Consider the following 11,229-nt stretch of genomic DNA (forward strand, 5'->3'; position numbering starts at 1 on the left):
GTCTTTTAAGATCTTATAGCTGGGAAAATAAAGGAAAAAAATCAAATAATATATCAAGTATTATATTACAATAAAACAGAAACAGAAGTTACAATAAAACTGAATAGTGTAAGAAATATAAGTAAGGAGGTAATATTTTAATTCAAAAGACAATAAAAACAAAATGGTTTAGATTAGTCAGAGAAGATTTAAAGAAAAATAATAATAGTTTTTTATTGAGCACTCAGTATGTACTCAGTGGAAAAGATGGAAAAGCAATTGACATCAAGAACATGGCAAGTACCAAATATTTTTTCCTTAAAAAATATTATGGACGAAAATAAGTTTCATTAATTAAGGCACCTTGCACTGTCCTATCCATTTATCAACAAATGTTTGTTGAGCATTTATTATGTATATGTATCTGAGCTCAAGTACAGTAAGTCAATTCATGGTTTCTTAGCACTTGAAAGGAATCTGGAATAAAACATACTAATGAAAATGTACCCCAGTCACTATGTAGGACCAAAATGAGTTAAATGGGCATGTATTAATAGAACTTTCATCTACAGTAATGGTGAACTAGATGATTAGACCAACCCTACCTTAGATAGATAAATAAAGTTAAAAAAAGCATAAAGTCCTAACAGAGAGAAAACAGGTGAGAATAAGAGCATAAATAAGGAGATGAATAACAGCTTCTGCCTTAAAATATTAGCTGACTCTGAAAAGACAGCTGAGAGATAGAGGCATTTTTGGTGGAGGAGGGGGTGGGTTCTCCTTTGGGACATTCTGCCATCTGCTAGAAAAACTGAGAAGCAAGTTGTGATTTCTAGCAGACTAATAGAGCTAGAAGAACAGAGATTCCAGTTCCTCACCTGCCAAAGAATAAAACACTAACACTTTGGAAGTAAGGTTACAAAATCTATTCCAAGGATCACCAAGGTAAAGCAAAAAATTCTGAAGTCTAAGTCCTAGACTGCTAGCACCCTCAGGTGCCTGGCAGAAGGAAATGAAAATCATCTCGGAAAGGTAACATCCTAGGCCTCCTACTGTTTCTGAAAACACATTTTTAGATAATTTGCTCAACAAACAAAGATTATATGTGACAATATAAGTTAAAACCAACAAAAACAACAGACAATAACAGAGACTCCAGACAGTGGAGTATTGGAGAGACCATAATACAATCATGTATATGGAGATAAAGACAAGCTTTAAATTCAGCAAGAAACCAGGAATCATAAAAAGTGTCATTTGAGCCCTGGCTGGTATAGCTCAGTGGATTGAGTGCTGACCTGCAAATCAAAGGGTCACCAGTTCAATCCCCAGTTGGGGCACATGCCTGGGTTGCATGCCAGGTCCCCAGTAGGGAGCATACAAGAGGCAACTAAATAATCTAAAAATAAATAAATAAAATCTTTTTTAAGTGTCATTTGAAAAAAGAACCACCAAAACGTATAAAACTACAAATGTACTATAACCAAACTTAAAAACTCAATGGAGGGGTTTTTTTGCCAAATTTTATTTATTTTTAGAGAAAGGGGAAGGAGAAGGAGAGGGAGAGCAGTATCAATGTGTGGCTGCCTCTCGTCTGCCCCCTACTGGCGCCTGGCCCACAACCCAGGCACGTGCCCTGGCTAGGAATCAAACCAGTGACCTTTTGATTTGCAAGCCAGCACTTGATCCACCTAGCTACACCAGATAGAGCTCAATGGAGTTCTGAACGGCACAAGTGAAGAGCTGATAAGCTAGAAGGCAGATCAGAAGACCTTAAATGGTAAGTTTAGAAGACAGAGTAAGAGATACAGAGGTCACAGTAAGAGAACATAATGGGTTTCAGTAGAGTCCTACAGAAGAAAATGGAATAGCAAAGAGACTACATATAAAGAGATACAGCTGGAGAAGTCTAGTCAAGCTGGTGGTGTAGGCAGATATTGCTCACCTCTTCACACAACCACAACAAAATTACAAATAAAATAGAACAACCATAGCTCAGAACTAACAACACAAATCGAGTTGAATGAAGTGTGACAACTACAGAATTAAAGAAACTACATCCATCCAGACTGGTAGGAGGGGCACAGATGCAGAAGGGGCTTGTCCAATATTCACACGTGGCAGATAAAAATTTGGGAGGCATACCTCAGGAGCCAGGAGTCCCACCCAGCCCCACACCAGGCCCTCCAGCCCAGGGTTCCAGTGCCAGAAGATAAGCCCCCACAACTTCTGGCTGCAAAAAAATTAAGTCAGTGGAAGAAACTGCTAGAGCCCCAAGCAGTTCCTCTTAAACACCCAACACACAGGACTCACCTACTCAGACTCACTCCCTCTGGGCCCTAGCATGGGAGAGGTGGCTTGAGGGGCACCAATGTTATGCAGGGGGAGGCTGAGGTGTGTGGCATCAAGGCGAGAAGAAGCCACTGTCCCTTTTATGGGCCCTCTCCCCACAGAGCCAGCAGACTGGTGCCATATCTAAGATTCAATCAACCTGGCTAACACTGTTTGACCAGCCTTGGAGATCATCAGAGACTCCGCCCCACTGAACTTATGGGCCTACCCAAGTTGCTTTTCCATGTGAATGGCTGGTCTTGGCTCAAGCTTTGTAACTTCCTAGATTCACAGCTTGGCTTTGCTTGGAAATCCCCAAGCCCAGGACAAGTAGCAGCCCTCTCAGATTCCTTTATAACTCAGGCAGGATGGCCCCAAGCAAAACACAAGTGGCAGCTGATCTTGGCCTGTAGCACCTGGGAAACCCCAGGGCCAGCACACCCAGTGGACAGCTACAGACCACACTGGAGCACCACCACCTGGTCCTACACAGCTGATCCTTCATGGGAGGTAGAGATTGGTGGTCAGTGGTCACAGCCAATCCTTGCAGTTGACTGGCCTGGGTAAATCCCTTCCATTGATCTGCCAACAGCAATGAAGGCTCAATGACAAGAAGAGGGTGTACTCAGCCCACACAAAGCTTGTACCTCAAGTACTCAGCTTTGGTGACGCGGAGGCTGTGTCACTGGAGTCTACAGGACACCTTCTACATTAGGCCACACTACCAAGACATGACGAAGTCAAAGCACCTCTACCTAATACATAGAAACAAACACAGGGAGGCTGCCAAAATGAATTTATAATAAGAAATATGGCCCAAATGAAAGGACAGATCACAAATCCAGAAAAACAGCTAAACAAAATGGAGATAAGCAATCTATTAGATGCAGAGTTTAAAACACTGTTTATAAGGATGCTCAAGGAACTTAGTGAAGACCTCAAAAGCAGAAAAAAGATCCAGTCAGAAATGAAAGATGCACTAATTAAAATGAAGAAGAGTGGATGAAGCCAAGAATCAAATCAACGATTGGGAAGATAAGGAAGCAAAAAACAACCAATTAGCACAATAAGAAGAAAAAATAATTAAAAAATGAGAATCATGTAAGCAGCCTGTGGGACAACTTTAAGCAATCCAACATTCACTTCATAGAGGTACCAGAAGGAGAAGAGAAAGAGCAACAAATTGAAAGTCTATCGGAAAACAATGAAAAAAATAACTTCCCTAATTTGGTGAAGGAAAAAAACATGCAAGTTCAGGAAGCACAGAGAGTCCCAAACAAGATGGATACAAAAAATCCAACCCCAAGACACATCCTAACTAAAAATGCCAAAGGATAAAGATAAAGAGATGGGAGGAGGAGAACGGGTGAGAGGTGAGGGGATTAAAAAATATAAATAGGCTGTTACAGAATAGTCATGGAGATGTAAAGTACAATATAGGAAAAGGAGTAGCCAAAGAACTTACACACATTACCATGGACAAGAACAATGGTGGGGGAGATTGCCTGAGTGAGTGGGGGATCCTGGGTGGAGGAGAGCAAAAGGAGAAAACATCAGGACAACTGTAATAGCATAATCAATAAAATATTAAGTTTTTTTAAAAAAAGAGATATAGCTGAAAACTTCTCAGAACAATAAAAGAAGCCAACCTATTTATTCAAGAAATAAAATGAAACTCAACCAGGATAATGTGGTGGAGCATTTACAGAAAGAGGCCACAATTCTTTTACTGTCTCTATCTATNGAAACCTGTCTTGCTGCCTTTCTACGCGCCTCTTGCTCCCATCCCTATTCATCCGTTTCAGGTAGACTCGGGACCCCCGTTGACTGTTCCGCGGGACGGAACACTGGGTGGAGGAGAGCAAAAGGAGAAAACATCAGGACAACTGTAATAGCATAATCAATAAAATATAAGTTTTTTTAAAAAAAGAGATATAGCTGAAAACTTCTCAGAACAATGAAAGAAGCCAACCTATTTATTCAAGAAATAAAATGAAACTCAACCAGGATAATGTGGTGGAGCATTTACAGAAAGAGGCCACAATTCTTTTACTGTCTCTATCTATGTCCCTTTGCAATGTTACTTTGTAGTTTCACAACAAAAGGTGGTTTATTTCCCCACCCTCTGATCTGGGTTCATTTTGACCGATAGACTACAATAGCAGTGAAGTGCCTATTCTGAAACTAAACCTCAGGAGGCCTTATATATGTTTTTATCTCTTGGAACCCCACTGTTGCCACATGAACACAGTCAGGCTAACTGAATAATGAAGTATGTAGCTCAGTCACCTCCGCTGCCCCATCCAATACACAGAAGCAGAGATGCCTACCTGACCTGCAGTTGACTTCAGGCACATGTGGGAGCCCATGTGGAACCAAGACCACGTGGAACAGAAAAGAAGACCACGTGGAACAGAGAAGAAACATCAGCTGGGCCCAACCCAAACTGGCAACCAACAGAATTATGAACTAAGTAAATGATTGTTGTTTTAAGCCACCAAGTTTTGCAGAGGTTTGCTTAACAGCAAAAGCTAACTGACGTAGATAAGTAAAAACATACCCACATAGGGTATGGGTATGAAGGTCATAATGAAGTCGCCAATAATTAAAAGACAAAAATCTTAAAAACAGGTAAGTGTTAACATAATTTTTCAGGACAGAGAAATAATTTCCTTATGAGGTTTGTCTTTAAGCATTCTAAAGATTTCAACTTTGTGTTAGTGGAGAAAAAATGGGGGAAAGACAGGCATTCTAGGCACCAAAAAAGAAAAAAATCACTATCTGAAATGTAGTCCAGTTTGGTGAAAACAATATAGGACCAAAATGTAGATATGTTTAGACTTAAGGGATTATGAGCCAAGCAAGTTGTTTTCTGGCTTCACCACTAGCTATGTGACCTTGGAGCAAGGTATTCACCTCTGTATTTCAGTTTTCACATATGTAATATAAATAATATTACTTTTTAAGGATTATAAAAAATGTAAGTAAAGTTGCTCTTGGTACAGAGCGAACACCAGATGTTAGGGAACTTCACTCTTAGGATGGGAACCACTAAAACTGCTGGGTGCAGAAATAACAAAAAACTAGAACATCTGAGTTAGAAGGGGACTTTAAGGTTATACAGTCTATTCTCAGAGGTGTGTGTGTGTGTGTGTGTGTGTGCTTATGTGTATCCTCTATTTTTGAAATTTTATTCCATTCTAATCCAAAGTCTACCTCTGTAAGGCAGAGGAATTTATCTTCTTCCAAACAGCTTTTCTAATAATCAAAGGCAGCTAAAACACTTGCCATTGCTTTCCTTTCTCCAAGCTGATTGCTTATAAAATAAAGTGTTTAAATATTTTTAATTCATTAATTTTTTTACAGAGGAAAGAGAGGGGAGAAGAAACACTGATTTGCTATTCCATTTATTATGCATTCATTGGTTGATTATTATGAGTGCCCTGACTGGGGATCAAATCTGCAACCTCAGCATATCAGGACAATGAGCTAACCAACTAAGCTACCCAGCCAGGGCTAAAATGAAATGTTTAGACTCCAAAGATCCAATATCTTCCTCTGTACCCTCCACAATCCAGAATTGGAAAGAAAAGAAAAACATAAAAGGTTCTATTTGTATAGGATTAACTCAACAGATACCTAGAATCCATACCTCTTTATGACAGAGGTAAAAAATATATGTATAGGATGCCATAGGGCCTAAGAAAAGCAACTAACCAGGTCCCATGTGTGGATGGGTATGAGTGTATATTGGTGGTTGTTCAGAGAAGGCTTTTGGAAAAACAACATATTAACTGAGTTTTGAAAAACCAAGTAGATTTTAGCTAAGGGAATAAAACAAGGCTATCATAACAGTTATCTATTCAAATGTTCCCTCTCAAGGAGCTCCTCCTCTTCTAAAGCTTTGTATGAGAAAACAAACAAACACAATGCATATATGTACAAAATCAGTGTAGAAATTTTCAAAAATGCTTTTCATATAGCCAATTATCACTATCAATTATCAAAACTATCAACTGATACTGCTGTGTTAATTCATAGTTATGGGAAAACATTTTTAATTGAAGTTTTGGCAAGAAAAGCAGTATAGATTAAAAATGTGCTTTTTAAAGCAGACAAACTTGAATTCAAATTTAAGCTCTAAACCTTTGTAGAATTCACTGAATCAATATTTATTAGCCCTCGCCAGGGAGCTCAAATGGTTAGAGCATAATCCCAATACATGGAAGTTGCAGGTTCAAGGTTCAATACTCAGTTAGGGTACATAAAAGAATCAAGCAATGAATGCATAAATAAGTGGAACAACAAATCAATCTCTATCTTTCTCAAGTCAATAAACAAATAAATATATATATACAGATATTTATTAAAAACTACTCTTTCAGATATCCTGTTTATTGCTGGGAACACACAGTATCAATATTTTATAAACAATTTCTCCATCATTCCTTAATATGGAACCCTTTGTTACTAAGCTCCTAATGTAAACTGGGAAACTACTGATATATTTCAAGAGTGTTTCTATCATAAAGCATGTAGCTGGAGGAACCGTTTTGTTATGAGAATAAATATCCTGACACATTCTTGCTCAGATAGGACCAGATATATAGCTGCAGGCAAGGCCAAGCCTTTATTCAGAAAGCACTGGCTAGCAGTTATCAAGCACATTATTTCACTTAATCTTCACAATAATCCCATGGGGTAGATTGTTACAGTAATGGCCTCCAATGAATTGTGCCTCCCTCTGACCACAAGCCTTTGCAGTGTAACTTGGCCACTCCTTCCATAGAGAGGTAAACTCATTTCCCCTCCCCTTAATCTGGGCTGGTGTTGTGACTTACTTTGACCAGTACTTGAGAACTGATGTGAGACTTCCAAGTCTAGCCTTATGAGGTCTTAAAGTTTCCACTCTCACCCTCTTGGTTCTGTAAGGAAGCCTCAGCTAAACCACTGAATGAGAGACCATGTGGGGAGAGAGACCCAACCAGAGATGTATGGGTATCCATTTTAGCCCAACAGCCCCACCTAAGTTGCCAGCTAACTGCACCTGCATGAGTGAGCCCAGACAACATCAGCAAACCAGCCCAGTTCACCCAAAAACTCCTGGAAAAAATAGTTGTTTTACAACTAAGTTTTTGGTTTGTTACACAGCAATAAATAACGAAAGCACCCAATAATATAGGTACTATTATTTATCTGCAATTCAGAGCTGAAGAAGTAAATGCTTAAATTTCAGATATCTGCAAATACATGAAAACTATACCTCTTCTGATAACTAATGCACTTATTTTCTTCAATAAAACATAAAGGAAGGCAAACTTGGGGCAAAATCTAAGATAGTTTTACTTTCATCCAAACCTATAAAAAAAGTATATGCAAAAAGTACTCAGCTATGAAGGCATAGTCAAGTCATTTTCCAACCCAAACAATAACTCAGTATGTAGTTAATAACTGTTTAATAATAAGAGTAACAGATAATCTTATGGGACTTTCTAAGTGTCAGGTACTATTCTATGTGATGTGTGATATAAGTGTATATACACACACATTTTGTTCTGTCCCTGTCAACAAGAAGTCATCTAATTATCTCCAGTTTCCTGAGGGGGTAAATTGCCACAGAAAGTAAAGCTCTAGATACAGAGCAAAATTTCTCACTTATAAAAGTATATTACATTTACCACCAAAGAAAGGGATGCATAGCTATATAAATTAGTCAGAGTTTCAATGCCCAGGTAAGAGGAGGCATATACCATTAATGTAGATCAAATGATCTCAGCTGTCAGTATGTAAATACTGAAATCAATATGAGAAGCATACTGTACACAGAATGCATGTTCATTGTATAGGAACAGCACTGTGAAATCTACAAAGAGAAATGGACAATATCTATAGCTACCTATGATTAACACTGTTGACAGGCACATGTCACAATTTTAACTCGGAGTGGACCTAAAACTTCTACATAATTGGCGACAAAATTGCCAAACAATACAGATACCTGTTCCATTCATCCTGACTCATATCATGAGGACATCAGCCCACGTGCTCTTCTTCAGAGTTGGTGGTGGATAGTACACAAGGACTCAAATAACATCGTCCAAATGGTCTGGACGACATGATACCGGCTATACCTCCTCAACCCGCAACAGCCTCAAGAAACGATCTCCCTAAAAAACCCTACATTGAGGTTCCAAAATCTAAATTTCCCTCAATTAAAAAGAAAAAAAACCCAAAGAGATACACAATTCGGTGTGAGAGGCCAGCCATCGATAACAAGTGCCACCAGAGAAGGCTGAGAAGGCCGTGGGAGCAGTCGTCTCTCAGAACGCGCTTCCAGAATCGCAGGAGACGAGTAAGGATGCTATCGAGAGCTGAAAAAGCTGCCAGTCACCGCAGGTCTGTGGGCCCCAAGAGCTTCCTAGACAAGGCCCCCTCCAGCTTTCTGCTGTTTCCAACGTTTGCCTCCACAACCGCAATCAGGCCCGCCCCCTTGATCCGCAGGCCGGCTACTGGCCACAGGTCCGAAAGCCGCCGACAACCCAAGGAAAACAACTCTGTGGCTTCCCTCCTCACCTCCCATGGACCTCGGAAATACTCACTTGCCCGCCAGATCTTTATGAGAGCCGCTCGAATTCATGAGCTGGGCCAAATCCTGACGCACAGCTGCCGCCATCTTCCTTCCAGCTCAGCCAAAGATACAGGCCTCAGAACCAAAAAGAAAACGAGAGTAGTCCTCCAGAGCGCAGCCAGAGTGAACCGGAGATGCCACAGAGTAGCGTCTGTGTGGGCCAGAGCGCCGAGTGTGTTAGCTTACGCTTGGTCCGCCCCTAGGGTTGAGTAACGCGAAGCTCCACCTTTGAAGCCCGAGGCCCGCGCAGACCTCTCCCACAAGCTCAAACTCGCACGCTCCCACTTCGGATTGGTGGATAAACTCCAAGGGAGTGTGTCATTTGTGCAACTCTAATAAGTTCCGAGTAGGCAAACACGATGGCGTTTTCATTAAGTTCCGTGTCTCGCGTGTATGGTTTACTATTCTTGTTCATTTAAAACAGCTCTTAAACTACTTATGGTTAAGAACGAATTGTTTTTATTGTCAGTTTATCAAAGGTAGGTACAATACAGCACAATTTAAAAGGTCCACATTCCCTCTCGTATTCTGTAGCCTGTGTATGGGTTGATCCTAAATGCCAATTTGTCCAGGGCAGTGCCATTGTTGTCCAGAAGTTATTATAGATAACACGCCCTCTCACTCTGGAAACTGTACTATTTGGAACAAAAGTTAGGCATTCAGTCTATCTTTTCATGTAATTATATTCATTACTTATATAGCCTTGTACATTTTCTTTCTGAAAATAAATAAATGTAAATTTTTATCCTTTCTTGTTTTCACAAATGGTAACACTCCATATCATTATTCTAATCGTGATTTTTTACTTTTTCCGATATTTTGCTGTGTAAATGCAAAGAGCTTCCTTATTCTGATTTAGACCTAGAGAGTATTACCTAAAATGAAAGGATGCCATAGTTTATTTAATCCTTAGAGCTAGACATTTTGGTTGTTTATAATCAATCAACGAATACTCAGTGGATAACCTTGTACATACATCATTTTATGTGTGTATAGGTAGAATACATTCCAAGAAGAAAGTCAAAGGGGAGATTTACTTACAATTTTTAAAGATCCCACCAAATTGCATTTTTTTTTTGGATTTCTTTTTTTTTAATTTAACTCTTGTTCAAGTACAGTTTTCTTTCTTGTATTCCCAGCCCTGCCCCCCCAACCTTAGTTATTGTCCATGTGTCCTTTATACTTGTTCATGTGAGTCCTTCCCCTTTTCCCCTGTGATTCTCTCCCCTCTCCCCTCTGGACCCTGTCAGCACGGTCTGTATTTCAGTGTCTTTGGTTACAATTTGCTTGCTTGTTTGTTTTGTTGTTTAGATTCCTGTTAAAGGTGATATCATATGGTATTTGTCTTTCACTGCCTGGCTTATTTTGCTCAGCATAATGCTTTCCAGTTCCATCCATGATGTTGCCCAAATTGCATTTTTTTAAATATTTTATTTATTTATCTTTTTAGAGGGGAAGGGAAGGAGAGAGGAAAGAAACATCAATGTATGGTTGCTTCTCGTGCATCCCCTGCAGGGAACTGGCCCCTGACGGAAACTGGCCTGCAACCCAAGCATGTGCCCTGACTGGGAATTGAACCGGGATCATCTGGTTCGCAGGCCCGCGCTCAATCCACTGAGCTACACCAGCCAGGGCCCCCAAATTGCATTTTATAAGAATGGTACAATTTTGCCTTTCTACCAGCAATATGTGGGAGTGCAATTTTCTACACCCTTGGCTACAAAGGACATAAAACTTTTTAATTTTTTTCCATCTTGATATGCAAAAAATATATAACATGTTCTCTCTGAGACTGGAAATTTGGTTTCCAACTGGGCAAGCTTTTAACACCCCCCCCCGAAAAAGGATGGTTTGGGGGAGATCATCAGCAATCTCTACTACTCTGTCCCTCTGACACCTAAATATCTGTGTGTATCCTTCTTTGTACAGGAGAATACTCTCACCCCTAAAGAAGAGAGTTCAAATTCCCATTTAGTTTCTATATCAGCTCAAAATCCAGGATGTCTGATTATGCACAATATTCTCCATCAGGTCGGGCTGTGGATTTTCATTGTCTAGAGACATATAGACTATAACAAAGTATCTGCCTAATACCCCCATACATGTAATACAAAATGATAGTGGAGCAGGAACAGGATAAGCACAGTTAAAACTCTGAAAAAGTAAGAATGGGAAATAAAGCAGCTATTGGTTGATAGTAATGGTGGAATCCCAGGTAGGAATTATGAACAGCCACTATCCTGATAGTGGAGTAAGTTCCTTGGTTAAACCCTAGTTTAGCTCTTTGAGAG

General features: G+C 39.8%; 1 protein-coding gene across 3 annotated transcripts in view; it reads right to left on the bottom strand.

Annotated features, from left to right (window-relative positions):
* COPS4 (COP9 signalosome subunit 4) overlaps positions 1-9,216 on the bottom strand; it is a 40,392-nt gene extending 31,176 nt beyond the window's left edge. For 2 of the 3 annotated variants that reach the window (XM_037035621.1, XM_037035623.1), the window contains exon 1: positions 8,910-9,216. In XM_037035621.1, coding sequence (XP_036891516.1) covers positions 8,910-8,983 — 74 coding nt within the window. In that variant the 5' untranslated portion in view covers positions 8,984-9,216. The remainder of the gene's footprint in view (positions 1-8,909) is intronic. The other variant, XM_037035620.1, reaches the window with a different exon arrangement.
* Positions 9,217-11,229: the final 2,013 nt, after the last annotated feature.

This window comes from Sturnira hondurensis, unplaced genomic scaffold, assembly GCF_014824575.4.
Source record: "Sturnira hondurensis isolate 20B ecotype Veracruz unplaced genomic scaffold, ASM1482457v3 Scaffold0022542, whole genome shotgun sequence".
Lineage (NCBI taxonomy): Eukaryota > Metazoa > Chordata > Mammalia > Chiroptera > Phyllostomidae > Sturnira > Sturnira hondurensis.